The sequence below is a fragment of the Achroia grisella genome, unplaced genomic scaffold (genome assembly GCF_030625045.1).
Source record: "Achroia grisella isolate CSIRO2021 unplaced genomic scaffold, CSIRO_AGI_Agris_v1 utg2786, whole genome shotgun sequence".
NCBI lineage: Eukaryota > Metazoa > Arthropoda > Insecta > Lepidoptera > Pyralidae > Achroia > Achroia grisella.
Genome location: NW_026712766.1, coordinates 2,537,234 through 2,562,031, shown reverse-complemented (window position 1 = coordinate 2,562,031; position 24,798 = coordinate 2,537,234). Strand labels below are relative to the sequence as shown.

General features: G+C 38.5%; 1 protein-coding gene across 1 annotated transcript; it reads left to right on the top strand.

The window, feature by feature from the left end:
* LOC131843109 (membrane-associated guanylate kinase, WW and PDZ domain-containing protein 2-like) lies at positions 1-24,391 on the top strand. The gene is made up of 21 exons (XM_059191707.1): positions 1-898; positions 2,552-2,751; positions 5,152-5,261; positions 6,452-6,551; positions 7,306-7,437; positions 10,064-10,193; positions 10,980-11,169; positions 11,800-11,964; positions 13,713-13,814; positions 14,115-14,214; positions 14,868-14,978; positions 15,511-15,945; positions 16,434-16,532; positions 16,928-17,066; positions 18,254-18,356; positions 18,932-19,064; positions 19,330-19,454; positions 21,403-21,494; positions 21,964-22,050; positions 23,448-23,581; positions 23,956-24,391. Exons 1-21 carry the CDS (start codon positions 684-686, stop codon positions 24,135-24,137), a joined length of 3,084 nt encoding a protein of 1,027 aa, XP_059047690.1. The 5' UTR covers positions 1-683; the 3' UTR covers positions 24,138-24,391.
* Positions 24,392-24,798: the final 407 nt, after the last annotated feature.

Sequence of the window (24,798 nt, the reverse complement as noted above, 5' to 3'; positions counted from 1 at the left end):
ATAAAGCAACGACCTGTAGAATTAATTAATCACATAAGTTCAAACAAACAGCTGTAGTTTGTAACTCAGTGCTTCCATTCCACTTGTTGCACCCACTTTCAAAAAGTTTGGCGTTATTTGTGCTGTGCTGTTCACCTGTTTGTGAGAAAGTAAACTTCATTCAAATCAGACATTTACAAAGAAATAGTATTCACGTTATCAATTTACCGTTATTGTTGACGTTAAAATCATAGATTACTGTGTGGTTTGCGCTTAATAAATGCTTGTATTTAGCTTCGTTACGATGCACCTGCAATCGAGTGCATTACATCAATGCAACCAGTGTTAGTGTTATGAATTATTTGTTGTTATAATATGATTTTGACATGATTGAACGGGAAAATAAAGAATTGTGTTTATCTTTACCTACATGCTCGCTCATTTTGAGCAGGTAAATAAATCGAACCCATCGAAACAGTCATCAGACCCGAAAATGACTCATACGTGGTCACTGGCAAGAAGATATTGTTTTGTTTTTGTGAAAATTCCGTACTGATGACTGTGCTTGAGAATTTTAGAAAAAAAATTGGTGTTGTGACTGTAGTGTCCTGTGAAGAGGTGTTCTTTATTTAAATTTTCAAACCAAGAAATTTGCCGATGTATTGGAGAGTGCCAGTATTTTGTATTTAAAATGAGTGAATAAAATGGCCCAAAATTCAATGGATTCAGACAGATTATCTTCTGCTGGTATTTCAACACATAGCTCCGGTACTGCAGGCACTGTTGGAGGGTCTGTTATAGGTGTGAGAGTGGGAGATCCAAATCATAAGAGAGAAAATGAAAATGAATACAATTTAGGACCATTGCCACCAATGTGGGAAAAAGCATTTACACCATCAGGGGAAACATATTTCATTGAGTAAGTAAATTTAAATACTCTTAATTATTTTATTTATTTATTTATTTATTTAACTTCAATGCACACAATATACAAAATATAGTAAAGTACATTTGGCGGACTTAACACCATGCGGCATTTTCTACCAGTCGACCATTGGTGGTGCAGAGAGTAAATGTTGGTGGTGCAAATATAATAAATGATAAATAAAAAGCAACAAAATATAAACAGAATGATAAATACAATATATATTTTAATGATATAATTAATTATTGATACTGATTTAAGACTATTTGTCTTAACTATCTTATATAAATGTGTTAGACAGAGGAATGTGGAGTCTATTAGAGAAGGCCTATCTCTTAGCACAAGCTGACAAACCGAGGCACTGAAATAGTAATAAACAACAATAAAATTAACTTTACTATCAGAATAAAGGCTATATAAGTTTGAATGTTTGTGAATATCACATATCTAGTACTGCTGTACCCATTTTGAATCAGGTTATCTGTTTTCACCTATACCTCACAACATTATAAATTAATAAATTTGCCTGTAACATAAACATGTCAGAAAATTAAAAATTTGTTTATTTTCTATAACTATACATGACTTTTTCATGTACTCACACATGATAAAACACAGGCCAGTATTTTTTGATTATCCAAACACATTCAAAGTAAATATTTAATGTTGGTATACTAAAAATATTACATTGTTCTTATAAACTCAACCTGGTCAGGTTTAGTGAAGATTCTAATCTCTTGAAATATAGTACACAGATAATATATCTAGTTATATAATATATCATTACAGATTTAAAAAAATAAAAGAGTTTAAAAAAACAAGTTTCATATTATATAGTGTGTTGGACTTATCCTTCGAAGTTTATACAAACTTGTATTAAGATATAATTAATTTACTTCTTTTAGTATATAAAAATATTTTTATTTATTTATTTATATATTTTAAATTGTGAACAATGTGGTTTTTCAAAGGTCTTGTATCTTTATGTAATTCAAAGAAAGCGAAAAGGTAAGGTAAATTAAATTAACACATGCAAAAAGTGAAACTTGTGAAAATAGTGTTGTACTGTTTGTAAAGTATTTCATTGATAAGTAAATGTATGTTACATTGTAATAGATTATATAATGTTCGCTTTATTCCATACTTAATTGTAGCATGATTTTTTAGGGCATTTATTTATTGTAAAAATAAATAAAAAAATACAAAATAAACATTTGTGCATTTATCTCTGTATAGAAAAATTATTGAAAAAATATTGTTATGTACATTTTATGTAATGCAATAAGTTATAATATAAAGTTATTTATGAACTACCAAGAATGTATGTCTTTCTGAGGTACCAATCTGGTTTAATTAATGAGTACTATTTTCCAAGTTGATTTGCTTTTGTTCTCTATTGAATCAAATAAAATCATAATAATTTATTAATGTAGAACATATTAGCCGCTTATGATCGTCAAGTGTTTGTAATAATATTATTTCCCTACCATTCAGTTCAGTTGTCTATCTTGTAATCTGTGGAAAACTATGAACAGATGTAGTAAAAGTTTCATTGCAGGCTAATTCACAGTTGGAACATCCTCTCTGAAATCGGTGCTGATTGGTCATTGACTTGAAATTCAAAAGTAATGCATTTTTTATTTCCAGCCACAACACTGGCACCTCTCACTGGTTGGACCCTCGGTTAGCGAGAGTAAGGAAACATTCCCTGGGTGAATGTGGTGAGGATGAACTACCATATGGATGGGAGCGTGTCACGGATGAAAGATATGGCTCTTACTATGTGGACCATATAAATAGAAGAACACAGTATGAAAACCCAGTGCTTCAGGCCAGGAGGTTGAGGGGTAAGTTACATTGAAAATACTGTATTCTTTGTAGTGACAACCCAGTACTATTCTTTATCTTTATCTAATAATGTAGACCTTGTGACTGGAGAGATTATTAAAAAATATATACAATTCCCAAGAGAGCTTGAAACAAAAGTCAAAACTGACATACAAAAAAGGGATATAACATTCATTTAATTATCTATAAAAGAAATGATGCTAGCAACAAATTTGACTGGAGAGGCATGAGTATACCATTATTAAAAAAAAATCTGAAGTAGTCACAACCTGGAGGAAAGGAGTCATATATTTCATTTAGCGTTCCTTAGTCTCTGCCTACCCTAATGAGAGACAGGCGAGACAATAAGTATGTATATATAACAATATAACAAGTGACTATAGCATAGGGTTTTTCAAGAGGATTGTTATGTATATTAAGGTTTAAAGGTCGACAACGCGCACGTGACACACCTGGTGTTTCAGGCGTTCATAAGCTACTGTAACCCTTTACCATGAGATAAGCCATATGTTTGTTTGCCACCGTCGTAGTAAAAAAAAAAGTACGCAAAAGTATACATATGTACTATATCTAAAATTTATTGCTATTTCTCGATGGTCACATTGATTTAACAATACTGGGTTCTCACTACAAATATGCAAATAGGTCTACCATTCCGAGATTCGCATGCAAATGATAGCAATCAACTAAGTAAAAGTCGTGGTGAATGAAGATAATTGTTAGAATTATTCATACATAATGACTAACTACCGTGAAAGATTGATAGGTAAATGGCAAACAGAGAGGAAATAATTATATCAGACATGTATACAAACATTTTGAAGCACAAAGGTTCCCAAGGCACTTCATTGAAATGTTTTAATGGTTCTAGACATACTCTTTTTTATACTATAAACGAGTACCTAATGATAACCGTATATATGTATGGATGCTCATAATATGTTTGTATGTAGTATAAGTATATACAGAGCTGACCAAACAGGCCATTTCTCTGGCATTGAGTCTACGCAACGGTGTAGTTAGTCGATTTCCAGATCTACACATATTTACTTGTAATTTGCTGGATTTTCATAGGATGGCAGTAGATAATTTATGTAAAATTAAGATAGATAAGATAGCTTAATTATAACATCAAATGACAAGTACCTACAATATAACAATTCAATAAAGGGTAAACCTGCATGTGTGTGCTACAGCAATACACAATTGGTACATAGCATACATTAAGTTTTCTTTGTAATTAGTGCGTATATATTAGTAACTAGTGTGTATATGTATGCAATCTTCCGAAGTGGGCATATTGGGAAACTAAACTAAAGCTCGCTTATATGACGTAAATCAATATATATATATATATATATATATATATATATATATATATATATTATATAACTATATATAGTAAATTAAACCGCCTTCAAGTATATCTGCACTCTCTAAGTTGGCTGGTAATAATAGCATTACCTACCAGCAAACTTAGAGAGTGGCTAGGTTTAAGCATTAAGCCCGCCTATTATAAAAATCAATAAAGTTTAAATAAATCACCGGTTTCCATAACTGGATTGATGCCTACAAGACAAGTCATACTCGATTTTGGTGTTGACCAGATTCAAACTCACCGCTCAGGTCTGCAGTACAAGATAGACTACTAGGCCACAACACTCCTAATCATCATCATTCATCATCATTGCCTTCCCTTTATCCCATTATTTGGGGTCGGCGCAGTATGTCATTCTCTTCTACTGGTCTTTATCGATCGTCATATTAGAGCGTACACTTCTTTTATTCATATCATCTTTCACACAATCCATCCATCTTTTCTTAGGGCGTCCCCTCCCTTTACATCCACATTCATATTATATACTTTCCATAAGACACTTTAAGAGACTTTCCACAACACCGCTAATAATATCTTTTAAGGGAAAAGTAATAAGTTACTTTTTAATTTAAAACTGATTGTAAATCATATAACAAATAAATTCGCCCAATTTCCTCTATGTTAAAATTTCTTTGTTTTTTCCCCTTACTTTTCATTGCTCATCGCTCCTATTGGTTCTAATGCCATAAGGCTATAATACCCATAGCCTCATATCTATCGAAGGTTGACGATAATTATGGAGATCTTTATTTACGGCGGTCCTGAAAAGGGACCTGGTGCTCGTCTTAAAGTATACGTTTTTCATTCCTGACGTTTTTCAACCACGAAGTACGGCGTCTGCCTGGTCTTCGGCAACCCTCGATTTTTCCCTGTACGATTAATTGCAGAAGACTGTATTTTTGCTCCGCATTATGTGACCCATGTACAAATAGGCTATCAACAACACAAACAAGCTGGCCTAATGATTACAATATAATTTGGAATAATAGTATGATAACGATTATAATGATTATTTTTTTAGCTGAAAAATTAGCTGCAGAAAATGGCGGCAGCAGTCAACCAAACGGCGCAACGCCCACAGGAGAGCTTCGCGGCGATAGATTCACTCTCACACTTACGAAAAGCACACAGGTATTTGAATATTTAAAACTAATATGATAAACTAGCAATTACCCACGATTTCGTCTGCATAAACTTTACTCTCCTATTTCACCCCTGACCTGATTTTTTTTTTTTATAAAAAGGTAGACTATAAGCTGCATTAGCCATGGGCTCAGCTCCATAGCCTAATTCCTCCAGCACCCTTCCACCACCGTACAATAAGACGTAGAGAGTGGCTTCATCGTATACAATTGACTTCCCTGCTCGCACTAACCGATTTGCATCATCTTTCCTTATGCGAGCAGCTAAGGAGTCGAACCCTCTCCCAGCGTCCTGCCTCTCAAGAAAGGAGAAAGTCATATGTATTGATATCTCCCATGCAGATGGCTTACTGATCTTAATTATGCTAAAATGTCAAAAATCAGTTTTCGAGTAAGAAACACTAATTGGACTATTTGCCTGTGACAAAATTGCTATAGCATATGCGATGGTCACTCTATTCTCCCAAATTTTAATTTAATAATTATTATAAACATGCATTTGAAAAGAATAAGAGCTCAGTTTCTTGTCAGTTCTTCTCGTCTCGAAATCATTCGGACCTGACCGGTAGATTTGACATATCATAAGAGTCTGTAGACTTACATGAATAAAGATATTTTGATTTGATTGCATTTAATTAAAATATCTTCTGCGGACTAAAACTAATTGTTAATTAAATATTCATTAATTTCTATTTGAATTGAAAGTACGTAATTTTTTTTTACACTACTAGACTATTGATTTAAATTATTTTGAAAGGTCATAAATTGCATTTAATTAAATCTTCTGCGGACTAAAAATTATTGTTAATTAAATGGCCATTAATTTCTATTTAAATTGAGTGTACAGTATTTTTTTTACACTATTAGACTATAATTATAGTTGCAGTTTAGATAGTGCCCTTATTACATTTACATCACATCTAACGTAATGTATATATGTTTTAAATCTTTAAAAGTTTTAGATTCATTGTTCTAGTATATATATTTTTATTTCTGTATAAATAAAGTTTTTAATCATTTTAGTATATATATATGACTTGCTATATTTGTAAAGAAGTTTTTTACATTGGTTAATATACATAACATATATGTAATCTTATTTTAATGAAAATGTTTAAAACTCGGCTCGGTTGTTTCACGTGAATCTCTTTAATGTGCAACTCTACATATTATTCACAGGGCTTGGGTTTCACGTTAATTGGAGCGGAAGGTATACCCGAGACGGAAGGCTATCTACAGATTCGCAGCATCGTACCGCACAGTCCTGCCTGGATAGATGGTAATATATATTTTATATGAGAATATATACTAGTATTGTATCAATCATCCAACGAACTTATTTTATTTTTTTTTTGTGACATCCAGCTTTGATCTCACTACCTCTTGAGAGTAATTCAAGGTAGTATAGCACTAAAGCAACGATGCTTATTATGATTACTTAAGTTTAATAAATTATTTTTTATTTTGGTACTAGCTGTGCCCGCATAAAATTTATAGCCTATGTGTTCTTCCGATGTATAAGCTATGTTACTGTAAAGTTTCATCAAAACCGATTCCGTAGTTTTTGAGTGCAAGACTAGCATCCATCCATATATCTATTCATCCATACAAACTTTCACGTTTATAATATTAGTAAGAAGAGGTCATACAGTGAATTACGTCTCATCAATTTCAATAATATGTAAGAGATTAGGCTTTCTATTATCTAAAAAAAAATTCATACGAAGTAACGGATATTTCAATGTACATTCGATTTGTTAAGGTATAGCACACCGTTTTACATCCGATAGTCGCGGATTCGATTCCTAGCACGGTACAAACATTTGTATTTATAAGACTGTTTGTATTGATCTGGGTGCTTTGTATTTACCAAAAAAATATCGAAGTATTTCAGTAGTCTAGTCCTTATGGAGACTCAGCTCAGCTTAGCTTGGGACTAGGCGGCGTCGTGAGAAATTGTCCTAAGATATTATTATTATTATATCAGGCCGGCCGTATGCATTAATGCTACCCTTGTGGTATGTTCTCTGCAGGCGCGCTCCGGCCAGGAGACGTAGTGGTGGGCGTTGGATCGCGTGCAGTCCGCGGCCTCACGCAGGCGCAGGTGGCGCAGATGTTCCAGTCCATTGCACCCGGAACTGACGTCACGCTGCACCTCGTACGCGGTGAGTATATTCCTTTATAGCGACGGCCTCTGTGGTCTAGCGGTTCAGCACACCGCTATACTTCCGATGGTCGCGGGTTCGATTCCTCGTAGAACACAAACATTTGTATTGTAATTCAGTATGATTGTTTGTACTGGTCTGAGTCCTTTATATGTATATTTTGTTATGGATGATAATGAAATGGTGCACCCGCCTGCACTAACGGTTTTCTAGGGGAACCACGTGGAGGTCAACCTGATATGGTACATTGCTCGCAATAGGGTTATCAGTACATATTACTAACAATACCGTTCTCACCTATTAAATGGATTATCGTAGATGAAGTCACAGGCATAGCTAGTATGTAACTGAAAACCTGAAATTTTTCACATGATTAGAGTCGCGTAATTAGGTAAATTGTCTGTAACAATTGGATAATGTAATCAGTGATTAGTTCAGTCTTAAATCACTAATCCAATTTAGGATTGCAACATAATACGAAATTTGTTAAATAGTTGGTTATTAGTAATACAGGTTTTTATATGGCAATAGTATCAATAGCTATTACCCGCGACTACCTATTTTTTGTGATATTTATCTATGTATCTTTTGACTATTTCAGTCCACGTGACACAATGTATCTTCACATCAAATTAAGATTGTTTATTAACGGGTTATTCAAATGAATAATTTTATGGCAAACCTCTCGACTTTTCGACTAGGTTGCACTAGCCATGGTCACGAGCTGACTGGAGTAACAACCTAGTTTAAAATAATACCTTTATTTGCCATAACATTTTTTTTTTATTAGTTTGGCCTAGATGATGCTGTTTGAATTGTATTGATTTGTTATTATTATTTGTTAGGTATATTACTAGGGTCTGTATTTATTCAGGTTTATTGTATAGGTATTTTACTATAATAAATTTAAATTGATGACATAAATAGTATAAAATAATTAATAATGAAGAGAATAACTATTAAACAGAATATCTGCAGAAGAAGCCATTTTGTAGTTATTTTTATTTTCCCGCGCAAACGTAATGCGCCACAGACGCAGAATATCGCACGGCGTGCAGCCGCAGTAGGCTGACGAGCACGTCATAGCTGTATGCGCGATTTTAATACTACTATGAGTATTAACTAATTAAGGAACAGGACATTGTCGATTATATACGAACCAAGAGTAACTTAACATTGAGGGTGACACGGCTGAAGTCAAGCTAGAACGCGAATTTCAAGGCGTTTGTGGCCCGCGTCCCCACCAACATGCTGCCCACCTTTATGAAGGAGGTCTACTGGCCGAAGAGTGGTGTATCGGCGCTATCGTGACACATTGCCGTCGTCAGTGCCGTGATCACACAGACAATTTCAATATCGTAGTATTATAAAAATATAATATTACTGATTTGGGTTGATTGGAAGCGATCTCTTTTAGAGATAAGTCCTTTGCAAACAACAACAAAATTTGTAACACATATTCAAACCTTGTATTTAAAAGTGCAATAAAGCATATATATTAATTAGTATGTATGTTAATCTATTAGGTATTTATAATATGGGCCTAATAGCCTAAAATAAATAAAAAGTAAATTAACATTATTATATACGATAGTATAGATAGGTAGTAGTCGATGGGTTACCATAGACTCCGCACTCACTTTCGTAAACGAAGACAGTGAGCTACTAATCCATGACAGAGACCATGTAACGCATAAATTAGAAGTTACATGGAGCGGAAATCGATCTGTAGGCCATATGGGAGTTCGTCTCGCTTCACAACTCATTCGTAATAGCTAATCAGTTTATTACTAACAAGAGTTACGTCAGATTTCACGTAATCTTACTTGGGAATGCTATGTAAAATAGACGCTAAACATTTACATTTTTGCTTTACTGAAACTACGGGGAGCTGAATATTGCCTAAAATTATGTAATAATAATAACATCTCAGGACAATTTACAGATCGCCTTCTAGTCCCAAGCAAGCAGGCCTTGTGTTATAGGTACAAGAACACTGATATAAATACATAAATACAATGTTTTTGTAATTACATACATAATATATGTTGCGGGTGAGTGATACTATGTTGTTGGTCGAGACGATGTATATTACAGATAATAATAAACTGACAATATGTACATAAAAATATTAATCTTATATACTAAATAACAATAAGAAAATGTAAGGTGGGGTGACACAGTTTAGACACAGCAGTGCTTAGTAAACAATATTGAATTTGTCTTACTGGGCATTATTAAATGCAATTATTATTTTGATGAATCTAGGTGACTGTGTCCCATAATATACATAGAAAACACCCAATAATACAAACAATCATACTCATGAATATCAAATGATGAGAGGTAAATTAATAAAAATATACAATGCTGAAGTGACGCTTATAAGTTTTTTTTAACAATATTTATATTACGATTTCAAACTTATATTACGATAAAAACAGTTATATAAAAATGAAATTAGAACTATAAATAATCTTCCTACCTACAATATATACCTTATTTTCACGAAGTCAATAGTTTTGGCGTACGACCAAAAGTGTAAAGTGTAAAGTGTACACAAACTTTCCAGGTAAAACTACCAAATGACTGTATTATTAATTTTACTATAAAATTTTACATTCAGGTTACCCTTTGTCGTTCGACTCTGAAGATCCAAACACGCGAGTGTTAAGCACGCGCGCCGTCGATGCCAACACACCGCCTACTTCCGATGCTGTGGCCATGCAGCAGCTCACTAGGGCGCTACGGACCAGGTTTGTAACTTTGTTATGTATTGGAAGCGAAATTTCTGTAGAGACGTATATTAGGATATTTCAACAACACACTTGCAATTTCCCTAGTGTTGCGGTTGCTCATGGGCGGCGGTAATCACTTACCATCAGGTGAGGCCCATACTCGTTTGTGCCCTGTGTTATAAAAAAAATCGATCAAGAAAATAAGTACCGTCGCGTGGTGGGGGGACGATATAGCGCGTTGTGAGAGAAAGAGAATGGCTGGCTGCGGAGAGAGAACAACGGCAGCCGCGCGAAGTACGGAGAAGAGAAGTGGTATCTATTTAAATTTCACTTCTACTAAGTACCCCAGCACACAATCCATTTTTTTATTGAAGGCTTTGGATTATCACTTTATGATAAAGATAACCTGTAGCACTGCAATCTACATAGATCTGTTGGGCTCGCCCTTTTTTTAGAGTTCGCTGCATAGGCCTAGATAACAAGAATTGAAGGATATTCTTAGGAGCTATGGTTTTTATGTCCTTCCATCTGGTGGTCCCCTGATGGTTTCCTGTGGACGATGGGTTAACTGCCCTGTCTTTATAATTTATTAATATTTTTTTTTTAAATGAATGATGATGGAATATTTCATCCGCTTGTGCTAATGATTTACGCGGGTGGGACATCAGTTCGATGGTAAGTTCACCAGATATTTATCACGATGGTTACCAGAAGAAACCGCCTGGAAGGCAACCTGACATGGTACATTGCTAGCAATAGGGTTAGTCCACGTTACTAACAATCCCCTTCCCCCAATGATTATAGATTCAACCTGGATTCACCGAATCATGTGGAAGCCAGTCCCGGAGAGGACGAGCCGGACAACGGACAGTCCGGACAAAGCGCGGGCCAGCGGCGGCTCATGTCCAGATCGTTCGACTTGGACGAGCTGCCCACCACACAGTCCGTGGTCGCCCCGCCACGGTGCTCCTCCGCTGATCACCTTCTCTCCCTAGCTGATGGTAAGTAGACTTTTTTAGTCTGTACTAATATTATGGGAACAGATTTAATTTTATGTAGTCTGTGGGAATTCACAAGAACAGAATTGTATTTTATATGCTGTAGTAGCAAATTGGTCTTAATATAATGTAATGTAATATTAGTCACTGTCGTAATAATAATAATATCAGGACAATTCCTACAGCGCCATCTAGACCCAAGTTAAGCTAGCTAAAGCTTGTGTTATGGTTACTAGATAACTGATACATATACATAGATATTTTTTTGTAAATACATATCATACATAAAACACCCAAACCGATACAAACAATTATACTCATGAATACAAATGTTTGTACCGTGCGAGGAATCGAACTCGCGACCATCAGTCGTAAAGCGGCTTGCAAGACCGGTAGACCACTGACGTCGTCGAAATGTTACATTTTAAATATGTTAAACAAGTATATCTTTAATATATACAACATAATAGTTTTAAATATTACATAGAATTTCTATGTAATATTTAAAACTGAATAATAATAAAATGTGCCAGTTTCGTTTCTTGCTAGTTCTCGTCACGTATATCGTGGTTGTGATTACAGATCACGGTTCACATAACGGAGTGGGCCCCGCGGCGGACGCGGAGTCGCAGGAGGGCGGGGCGGGCGCGGGGTGCGGGGCGGGCGCGGGCGCGGGGCCGGCGGCGGGGCTGGGCCCGGGCGGCCGGGAGCTGCGCGTGCGGCTGCGGCGCGGCGCGGCTGGGTTCGGGTTCACCATCGCCGACAGTGTGCATGGACAGAAGGTCAAGAAGGTACGCCATTCTTTATCGAAAATAGACATGTAATGAGTCGTCCGCATAGGGTACTTCAGTCTAACGTATTTAACATTTTATTTATTTATGCCACCAGATTATGGAATAGTTAATATTGAATACAGGTCATCGACTTGTCGTTTTGATTTACGTCGTCGAACTTACTTTTGATAATAAAGTATGTATATCCTTGTTATAAATGCAGTTTTTTTTTTATTTTGAGTCCATGTGGATCCTAACCCTTGAGTTTTACATGTAAACATATGAAAAATATGTCTCGACTTACGTCGCCTATTTCTAAAACCTACCATGCCGTAAGTACGAGGACCGCCTGTATACCAGAACAAGACTAACATTTCGTCTACGTTAATACCTGTTTCAGCCGCCAAGCAGCTTGCTTTGTAAGCTGTGTTTCAGTTGTAGGGTGCAGATTAGGTAGTGACACAAGATAAGAGACATTGTATCTTAATCCTCCAGTATGGATACGCATAAGTGATGTATTAAGGGTGTTAGATGACAACATGATATCCGTATTGCTGTTATTAGCGATATTTACAACTTAATATAAATGTCAACTTGTGTTTCCAATCCATTTGCATAAAAGGGACCCCTCCGATCGATCCCCCATCCAATTCAAACGGGGATCGAAATTACGACGGCCTGAGCCGAGGTTCGAACCCCTAGTGGTGCCCTCAGACTAAAGTCGTATCCGTCAGGCAGGAGTTGGCCTTTAGCCGCTCCATAAGTCCTTCCGCGGGTTTGGAGTGCCATCTGCACTCGCCCCTAACGTATCATATATAGCATTAGAGTAGTCCGAAAAAAAAAGCATAAAAGGCAGCCAAAGAATCGCGGTACTTTCTTTGGCCAATACGCTTAATCAAGGCGAATTTAGTATATATCTACTATAAGAAAGTAAATTACAAATAATCTTAAAGGCACATATTTATTACAATCACGAATATATTAATGAATCCCATGTAATCTTAGTAATATTAAAAACGCCGAAGTTTTTGGGTATGGATGAATGGATGGTTGGACTTGTGGTTTGGTTGGCGTGTTGATAACAGAAGAAGTGGTAGTAATGAAAGTAGAAAATATATAACGGGGTATATAATATTAGAATAAAAATAATAAATAATAATTACGTATAACAACTTTTGAAATCATTAAGTAGCAAGCGAATAAATTGGACATTTTGACAATATCAGAGTCCTTTTGGGCAATGGATCTGTGTTATGCTCGGGTTGTTGTTAAATGGAAGGAAGAACCAGAGTGACCGACATGCTCTTTCACACAAAATCAACATTAGACTAATACATCTAAATATATATAATTCAATCGTGAGTGACATAGTGATCTATCAACGCACAGCCCAAACCACTGCACGGATCGGGCTGAAATTTGGCATGCAGGTAGATGTTATAACGTAGGCATCCGATTGTCGTGGATTTTGGGGGATCCTATGTCCAGCCAAGGAGATAAAATTCCGGGATGAAAGTTGATGATGATGAAACTTTGTCAATTTTAAACAATCGGGCTGAGACTTTAGCAAGCGAATAAATTGGACATTTTGACAATATACGTAGGTGTATCTGTAAGAATATGGATTTTGATAAATTCCACCCCTAAGAGGATAAATTAACGCAAGCGAAGCCGCGAGTAAAAGCTAGTAGGCTATAATTTTCACGCGGGTGAAACAATGGGCACAGGTAGTGTAATGAATAATATGATATTTATTATCTTGACAGGTATTGGATCGTAGTCGCTGTGCAGGACTACGGGAAGGTGATCTCTTACTGCAGATCGGTGATACTGACGTGAGACACTCGCCGCACCAGCGTGTAGTACAAGTTAGTTACTTTTATACTATGATGGTAGCAAACAAGCAAACGATCTATCTGATGGCAAACTGTTACCATGATAGGCAATGACCTATGAATCCCTAATTTCATGATGGTAAAGATTTTGAATACTCATGCATACCGGACAACCTTATTGATTTAATTTAGATTTAATTCTATATAATAAGTAAGTTTTATACCCCTATTTTATACAACATATAGTCCCTGTTTTTCTCGTAACTGTAAGATAAGTGTCCCGGTGTATAATTGGTTCTGTGAATGATATGCGTGTGTGCGCGGTGTGTGCAGGTGCTGAAGGAGTGTCCCCCGCTGCAGGAGACGTCGCTGCGCGTGTGGCGCCGCCCCCCGCCCCGCGCGCGCTCCGCCACCAGGCTGCACCGCGACCACTGTAACCGCACCCCCACCCTGCACACACTACACACACTACACACACTACACACACTACACTGTACACTCTGCACTCTACAACATATATGCTACCCTCTACATCTTGCACTCTGCACTTTACACCATGCATGATGCTCTCAACATCTCATGTTGCGCTTTATACTACATTCTACACTGTACACTCTGCAGCTACACTCTTTACTCTACACCCTGCACTCTACACTCAACTCTCTACATTCTATGCACACTCTCTACATTCTATGCACATATTTGCACTTTTAGTCAAGAACGAAGAAAGTTATTTTTTCCATTTTTGTTGTAATAATTTAATACTCACAAAACTTATTAAGGAGTCCAAAGAGAAATACTAAAAATATATAGAAAACAAACCACAAAAATACTTTAATTTGTTATCAATAAACAAAAAACTTCAATTTGTTGTTTTTTAACTTTACTAATAATTTGAACAAGTAGCGGAGAATTTACAGTTCTCCCTCGGCTGGGAAGTACAATGCTACACCATTGTTGCTATTTTTTAAAATAATTGTTTAATAAAAAAAAAACATATTTTAAAAAGATTTTAACAATATATTTGAAGATTTTCTTGCATTGAATGATCCATTTCAGGTTTTATAATATTAATTTCTTTTACAGCGCCCGCAAATAACAACCAATTGGGCAGAAGTAAAACACCAACCGCTGAACAACTGAGATCTGGACTACAACAAGACAGCATGCGTGATATGATGAACGGCATGGACTCTGGTATGAACAATTATTTTATTTACGCACACCCTTAGTGGTCGAGTAGGTGACGGTTTAACACGCCTTACTTGTGATGGTTGCGGGTTCGATTCCTTGCACGATACAAACATTTGTGCTAATGAGTATGATTGTTTGTGTCAGTCTGGACGTTTTCTATGTATATAATATATGTATTTACGAAAAAATCAATATATTTGTATCAGTTATCTAACATCATCGTAAGGCATTAATATAACAGCATCAAATATAATAATGTAATAGCATCAACATAACACAAGCTTTAGCTAGTTTAAATATGTTAGACATTACCTGAACACTATGTTATTTTTTTAAAAACTGAAAGTAATTAAAAAAAACAATTATAACAAAAATAAATCTACCAGTTAAAATGAATCTTGCCAGTTCATCATACTAGCTACTTGAGTTGAGAAAAACTGGCATCTATATGTATGACTACTCCTACGGTAGTGATATAAAATATGACAGGCAGACCCCAAATGGTTCTATATAAATAAATATTTTTATATTCCAGTCGAAGCTACATACGCAGTTCCAGAACATAAAGGACGAGAACGGGAGAGTCTTATCGACCGACGACGGCGCAGTAGCACCCCAGGGGGTCGACTGACCCTTCCTGTAGTTACCCCATGGACCGAACCACAGAATGACAACCAATGGTGCCAACCTGAACGAGAAACCTGGGTTGATAACTCCAACAATATTCGAAACTGGGCTGAGAATACCCAAACTTGGGACGAGAATGGACAAAAGTGGGATGTAAATGGACAGAAGTGGGACGTAAATGGACAGAAGTGGGATGAAGGGGTGAACAGTGTGGGTTGGGATGGAAACCCGGAGAGGTGGAATGGGAATTGGGGGGAAGTGCCAACACCGACAGTGCATGTTGATATGAATGCTGCATACTGTAGGAGTAATGCAAGTGTTGCAGATAGCAGTGATAATGGTGGTGAGTTTATCTGTGTATCTTCACGACAACTCTCTTAAGTAGAGTGTGTCCATAAAATTATGATGTAGGTTTTCTTCAGTATTCTTTCTATCTCTATTCAAAGACCCTGCATCTCACCTCACCCAAGCATGATAGCAATATTTTCAATCGTAATTTAATCGTAAATATTTACATTCTCTACTTAGCTTGCTCTATTGTTACAGTAATTATAAAGGTGTTTTTTTCATTCTTAATATTAATTCTAATTCCAAAGTCTTGAATATTTTTTCAAATAATTATACTGTATTAAATTATTCATACAAAAAAGCTAACGATATCCTTCTTTTTATGAAAGCAAGTTTTTCAGTTGCTTGTAATTCTAAAACAAACATTATTATTATATCAATTGTCTAGTACCCATCACACCAGCTCTGCTTAGCTTGGGACTAAATTGCGCTGTGAGAGTTATTTATTAGAAATATTAATTTTATACTAACCTACCCACGCAGGTTTCCAAGAGGAAGGTCGTGTTCAGTCCCCGGCGGTCGCTCTGGGCAACTCTCACGCCGCACTTCGCAATGCTCCTGGCGATTCTCACAACCATACAGGTTTACAATTTTTTTTATTGTAGACTAGCTGTTACCTGCTACATCGTAAATATAAAGTTGAATTGTTTTTTTTTTATTAAAATAAGTATTTTTTAAAGTAAAATGTATTAGTCGTTAGGACATAAATAGGCTATTTATCGTTTCAAATATGCAGACGAAATCTAGAACAACTAGTATGATAGAATCCATTTATTATGACTCCGCATTGAGCAATCACTTATTATGAAGTTAACTAGCTGTGTCCGCGGTATATATTATTCTGGTGTATAAGCTGTATTACTGTAAAGTTTTATCAAAATCCGTTTAGATTTTGCGTAAAAGAGTATCAAACATCTATCCATACTCACAAACTTTCTCGTATATTATATAAAAAGATTCTATACATAATGCTCCAGGCCACCTTCGAAGCCATTCACCTTCAAATAACAGCACTACGACAGACCAACTGCTGGCCAACTCGCCCTCCGCGCGGCTCCAAAGTCAATCTCCGTCCAATAATTCCTCCAATAGCAGGATCAAAGGATCACCGCTAAGGTAAGTTTATAATTTTCTATATCAAAATTCAAATTTTTCAAATTCAAAATATCTTTATTTATGTATGACTGTTACAGACTCTAATGATTGTGAAATCTACCGTCAGTTCGGAATAATTTCGAGATGAGAGGAAATGACAGGAAACTCAGCTCGTATTCTTTTCAAATAATATTCAGTGTTGCGGCCTCTTTGACAGGTGTGCTTGCTGGCCGCTTATAAGACCTGACTAGGACAGACAGAACAATTGACTAGAGACAAATACGACAGACAAATACGGACGACAGTATAGAAATTTGACTAATTATATTTTACACTAGCTGTTCCCGCGACTTCGTCCGCGTGGAATATAAGCTTATTTTTCTAAAATAATAGATTTTTTCTAAAATAAAAGTAGCCTAAGTTACTCCCTATTACATCAGTAGCTGATGTAATAGGAGGTAGCCCTCAGCTACTCAGATCAATTTCAAAACTCTCTCATACTACGGCTTCGAATTGAACAATTATTTATTGTTGATGGTGGATGACCCATTTATGAAGCAAGGATAAAAGCTATAACTCTATATAATGTCACGCTATAACTAATACGATCAGGACATTAATGAAAAATTTTACAAAATTAGGAAAACGTACATATGTTATATAAGCAATTGATATTATTTGCCACTTATTTTGCTTAATTATTTTTAATTTATTATATCTATATTATTTTCTTATTCTATTCAGCTGGCTTTATGTTGTAAGGCGTATCTTGTAAGTTACTTATGTATACCGATCCCAGGTTATATGTACAGATTCCACAACTATTATGCACATCACATCCCTTGCAAATAAACGTTTCACGTTTAATTTACTTTCTATAACAATGGTATAATATTATTTTGTACTACATTTGCTATATTCATGTTCTGTTTATTTTATCTCTATAGACAAAAGTTAGTCCTTCCTGTATATCCTATATATCATATCCTATATAACCGATCGGTTTGATTCCTCTCACGCTACAAATATTTGTATTCATGAGTATCATTGTTTGTACCGTTCTGGATGTTTATCTACGTATTATATGTATGTATTTATTATAGTGTTTCTTTGTTTTCTATCAGTAGTCTTGTACCCATAATAGAATCCCTGCTTAACTTGGGACAAGATGGCACTATGTGTATCCTGAAATGTTGTTATTGTATTAGGTTGCGGTCAACGTCTCCGTCGCGCCGTATGCATTCCCCGGCGTGCTACGAACCCGAGCCACTCCCTCATCCTGCGCCACTCTACGTTGCCAACTACCAGCAGGTTAGTTATACAGTATTTATATTTATTTTAAATGATTGGTCTTTGTAATCTGTACTGGATGACTTTGATTACTGTGCGGAAAAAATAATTGATTGGATTTTAATAAAATTCAAATGAAACTAGTAAATAATTAAGCATCCGTGTCCTTAACTAGAATGACAGGCGTTCATTACGTTCGATAATATAAAAAAATATCTATGTTTGTTTGTATACTAAAGAGAGACAATTTGAAAACCTTCATCCCGACATTGTGTGATACAGGGGCCTCGGGGTCTCTTTGCCCAGCTACTGCTTAAGGTTGATTACCGTCACGTTAGTGAGGTGATGCAATGGTGAGCGGATCTTCTTCCTTCAAATACATTATGCCTTTTTCTTATATTTTTTGTGTAAGGATTGGGGCCTCGGGGGCCCTTTTCCCAGCTATTTACTCAGGTGGCCTATTGGGGTGAAGCATTCCTTATGTAAATAAAAACTTTTATTACTATTATGACGACTTTTATTACTATTATACTACTTATGACGGTCTTAATTTTTTTTTTTTTGTATATAAACGTTATTATATAATTTGTGTGCAGCAATACCCCGAGGCGGCGGACCCGAACGCCGACGTAGTGGTGCGGCTGGCGCGCGGCGCCGCAGGGTTCGGGTTTAGGATCGTCGGCGGCACCGAGGACGGCTCCAGGGTCGCCGTCGGATACGTCGTGCCAGGTGCGTACCACGCTTAAATAAAATGGTTTATATTATGTTAATTTTATGTGTGTTTATACCCTTAGATTTTTTAATTAGCTGGTTAGGTACCGTAGTATTATATGTCTATGTCGAAATAACAAAAAGCAATTTTCTTTTCGTAGTATGCTTTTTGTTTAAAATAGATTAAATATCCAGAGAATATTTATACAAAAGTCAGATGGAAATTGGGAAACAGGTGTAGGTATGTATGTGCGAGTAATATGAATACGTCGGGTGTTCGCAGGCGGTCCGGCGGCAGGGTTACTGCGTGCAGGAGATCTGCTGACGTCGGTGGACGGGCGGCCGCTGGGCGGCGCCTCGCACGCGCGCGCCGTCGCCTGCGTCGCGCGCGCCGCCGCCCGCGGACACGTGCGTACTACACCCACACTACACACTGCACACTACACACTACACACTACACACTCGCCACCTGCTGACGTCGGTGGACGGGCGGCCGCTGGGCGGCGCCTCGCACGCGCGCGCCGTCGCCTGCGTCGCGCGCGCCGCCGCCCGCGGACACGTGCGTACTACACCCACACTACACACTACACACTACACACTACACACTCGCGACCTGCTGACGTCGGTGGACGGGCGGCCGCTGGGCGGCGCCTCGCACGCGCGCGCCGTCGCCTGCGTCGCGCGCGCCGCCGCCCGCGGACACGTGCGTACTACACCCACACTACACACTACACACTACACACTACACACTCGCGACCTGCTGACGTCGGTGGACGGGCGGCCGCTGGGCGGAGCCTCGCACGCGCGCGCCGTCGCCTGCGTCGCGCGCGCCGCCGCCCGCGGACACGTGCGTACTACACCCACACTACACACTACACACTACACACTACACACTCGCGACCTGCTGACGTCGGTGGACGGGCGGCCGCTGGGCGGCGCCTCGCACGCGCGCGCCGTCGCCTGCGTCGCGCGCGCCGCCGCCCGCGGACACGTGCGTACTACACCCACACTACACACTACACACTACACACTACACACTACACACTCGCGACCTGCTGACGTCGGTGGACGGGCGGCCGCTGGGCGGCGCCTCGCACGCGCGCGCCGTCGCCTGCGTCGCGCGCGCCGCCGCCCGCGGACACGTGCGTACTACACCCACACTACACACTACACACTACACACTACACACTCGCGACCTGCTGACGTCGGTGGACGGGCGGCCGCTGGGCGGCGCCACGCACGCACGCGCCGTCGCCTGCGTCGCGCGCGCCGCCGCCCGCGGACACGCGCGCGCGCGTCGGTCGCCTGCGTCGCGCGCGCCGCGCGCGCCGCGGACACGTGCGTACTACACCCACACTACACACTACACACTACACACTACACACTCGCGACCTGCTGACGTCGGTGGACGGGCGGCCGCTGGGCGGCGCCTCGCACGCCCGCGCCGTCGCCTGCGTCGCGCGCGCCGCCGCCCGCGGACACGTGCGTCGGTGGACGGGCGGCCGCTGGGCGGCGCCTCGCACGCACGCGCCGTCGCCTGCGTCGCGCGCGCCGCCGCCCGCGGACACGTGCGTACTACACCCACACTACACACTACACACTACACACTACACACTACACACTCGCCACCTGCTGACGTCGGTGGACGGGCGGCCGCTGGGCGGCGCCTCGCACGCACGCGCCGTCGCCTGCGTCGCGCGCGCCGCCGCCCGCGGACACGTGCGTACTACACCCACACTACACACTACACACTACACACTACACACTACACACTCGCGACCTGCTGACGTCGGTGGACGGGCGGCCGCTGGGAGGCGCCTCGCACGCGCGCGCCACACTACACACTCGCCACCTGCTGCGTCGCGCGCGCCGGACGCGTGCGCGCGCGCGCACTACACACTACACACGTGCGTACTACTACACACTACACACTACACACTACACGCCACCTGCTGACGTCGCGGGCGGCCGCTGGGCGGCGCCTCGCACGCGCGCGCCGTCGCCTGCGTCGCGCGCGCCGCCGCCCGCGGACACGTGCGTACTACACCCACACTACACACTACACACTACACACTACACACTACACACTACACACTCGCGACCTGCTGACGTCGGTGGACGGACGGCCGCTGGGCGGCGCCTCGCACCTTCACTATACACTCGACCACGGACCGGCAGTAGACATGTGTGTTTTTTGTATACCGAGCATGCAGTTCTCCCAATACACATATACTATTGTCTATGAACACCTGAAACACCGAATATCTCCTATCTTAACAAACTTTAACTTTCTTGAAAAAGTAACAGTTACAATAAACAGAACAGTTTAATTTTAAACCTCTCATGTATTAAACAGGTAACACTCGGCGTTAGACACAATCGCGCCGATATACAACCAATGGGACTCCCCACTGTGGTGGCGCCACATCCCCATCAACCTCTACTTACGTAAGTACTTTTTACTCAAGTCGTGAGTTCGAATCTAGTCAGCACCAAAAAAAACGGAACTTTATATTATACTACTGCTAACATTTTTAAATATAAATTTTTACTGGAGTATAATTTATACTATGTTATTTACATTAACTACGTGTTACGGTGTTACTTTAATTCAACCACATGGCAGTTGACTTGTAATAATATATAAATAATAACAACAAATCAAGATCATTCAAACAGCGCCATCTAGTTCCCAGCTAAGCAGAGTTCGATTTCTCGCATGGTGTAAACATTTGAATTCATGAATATAAGTGTATGTATCGGTCTGAGTATTGACAATATATATCATGTATGGACTTACAAAAAAAAAGAATATAATTATATCTGTCAGATTTATAGTACCAATAACATAAGTTCTTAGCTTGGTACCAGATGGCGCTGTATGAATTGTCCTTGTTTATCATTAATATAATTTCAGGGCGGACCCATCGATGCACCAAATGGCTCCAGCTGCATACAACATACTGCACCCCGCGCCGATGTACCCGCCCCCACATGGACCCATGTAAGTTTATATATATACATATAATTAAAATAATAAAACAGTTGTCATTGGTACCGGGTCACTATACAACTATTCAATAAAAAATAAAATTTTAAATTCTCGACTCAACGCTCGAGGACCATATGTTCTTTACAATAGGGTCCGTTTTCGTTTGCTTGATTCTCTACTATTATTGTGCAAATAATTAAAATACATGTCCTAGGTAATATTGTTTTATTGGATGTAAGTTTAAAAACTCTTCTATCACCAATTACATACTGTAATAAGCCGCGACTTTGTATCTTCGTAACTTTTTTATTTGTAAACCAATTAGAATAATACTAACATAATTTTTAAGCGAAATTTAATAATAATAATAATAATAATACTATTTATTACGGACTGAAAAATAATTACAAAAGATATGTGCTAAACAAATGGCGACCTTATCTCAAAGCAATCTCTTACAGATAACCTGGGCTTGTAACTTACTAGCGTAATATAATAAATAAATGAAAATCCTGTAATTGGTGATAGAAGACTGAAAATTTAGGGTTAAATGTATTTTTAATAACACATTATAAAAAATAAAAATATGTCCTAAAATAAAAAACAAATGTTAATAGACATCCTTATCACTTAGGGGTATGAAAAATAAATAGTAGCCGATTCTCAGATCTACAGAATATGCAAATAAAATTTCAGAAAAATCGATCATGTCGTTTCGGAGAAGTATATTAACTAACATTGTGATACGAGAATTTTATATATTAGATAAACCTCTCAGTTTATTACAAACAGTCATACTTACGAAAGAAATATTAGTGTAGACAAACCAAACACGCAGTATGGTTATCATTTCATTGCAAAACTAAATATAATAATAATAATCTCAAGATAACTCACACAGCGCTATCTAGACCCAAGGTAGCTAGAGCTTGTGTTATGAGTACTAGACAACTGATCCTGGTAGGGTTGCTATATAAGGGTGGTGCTTGTTAGGCAAATGATATGTACGACATTTGAGTGTATTCAGACTCGTTTATTATTATAATCAATGCTTATAAGTATATAGTGTTATTATATTACATTCATCATTATGATTCCGCCCTGTTGAACGTTTTGATGATTATGTAAGCACAGATTATATCGCCTGCAAAACCGTTAGACTACTGCTATTGATTAAAACAACAATTTGACTATCCTTATTTAAAACAAAATAAGATTGAAACGTCACAGATTTGACAAAAACGTCTTATTTTTTTATCCTTATTTAAAACAAAATAAGATTGAAACGCATTTGAAAAAATACAACTGGCGCGCGCATATTGCCTCTTCACTCGCTGCGACAGACGACAGACATTCGAAATGTTAATAAATAGAATTTATATTTCGTAAAATAACATTTAAACATGTAGGTACGGCGTACAATACGATGGTGCAGTGGGAGGATGGGCGCCCGTGCCATATGACGTCACCGTCACCAGAACAGAGGGCGAAGGCTTCGGATTCGTCGTCATCTCCTCCACCAACAAGGCTACCAGCACCATCGGTAAGTCTTTTTTTTTATCCTATCTGTCATGCCTTATGGCTATAATCAGATTGTTATTATTCTTATTTATTTGTTTAACCAGTTGGTTGTATATTGAATATTTTTTCAATTTGAGTATTTAATTGAATTAGTGCTAATTGATAGTTTGTATTCACATACTTCAACTTAAAATGTAAAGTAACAATAAAATTATTTAAAAGAGCAACACGCAAGTTTCTTACTCGTTCTTCTTATGATGAGACAGCTTTCCGAATGAGCGGTAGATTAAAAAAAATGTGATGACTATTCAAAAGTGCTACAATGTAAGTTTAGTTGAATAAATGATTTTCTATTCTTGTATTTTTTTCACACTATTTTTTTGTTTCAATTCACAGGTCAGTTGATCCCCAACTCGCCAGCATCCCGATGTGGCCTCCTACACGTCGGAGACACCATCGTGGCCATCAACCGGATACCGATCAGGAACCTGCCTCATCCGGAAGTGGTGGCGCTGATCAAACACTCGGGCACAACGGTCACACTTACCGTTCTACCGCCGGACGGTCGAGTTGATTGAACAGTCGGTATTTATAATTATAGATCAATCATGGTCATATAATGTTGTAGTGACTTCAAAATGGATCTACCACCATTGTTATAGAGCTTTATATTCTTTGACAAACCTATTCAGAAGTATTTTAATTTATTTACTTCAGGCAAATTAATATTATTTATATAACAATATCGACTCATATTATATGTACCTTAAGAAGTAACATATATAGAAAATAATAAAATATTAATAACGTCTTTATGGTCACCATACTCACTATGGCACGATAGTGCCGGTACACCAGTCCTTTCGGCCAGTAGTCTTCCTTCATAAAAGTGGACAGCATGTACCCCCTACATGCTGTCCACTCGAGGCATATACGTATTGAAGCTCGCGTTGTGACTCTCTTCCTGCTGCGTGTCACCCTCAGGTTTAGGTTACTCTTGGTCCAGATGTCGACGTGTCCCGTTCCGTGATGTAATCGTGTAGTGTGTTACTTAATATACATTAAACAACAGATTAAAAATATCTTTACTCATGTAGATCTATTACAAACACAATGTGTTTGTATTGAATGATTAATCACATCTACCGTCAGTTAGCAATTTAATTAGAGTCAAGAATAACTGACTGGAAACACTCTTTTCAAATGTGATTCTACATCATTAAGTCTTTAAAAGAGACA

Coding starts and splice junctions, on each gene's coding strand:
- LOC131843109 (XM_059191707.1), top strand. CDS start 684: ATGGCCCAAAATTCAATGGATTCAGACAGATTATCTTCTGCTGGTATT. Junction 16,533..16,927: donor CGATTCTCACAACCATACAG/GTTTACAATTTT, acceptor ATAATGCTCCAG/GCCACCTTCGAAGCCATTCA. Junction 21,495..21,963: donor CCCCATCAACCTCTACTTAC/GTAAGTACTTTT, acceptor ATATAATTTCAG/GGCGGACCCATCGATGCACC.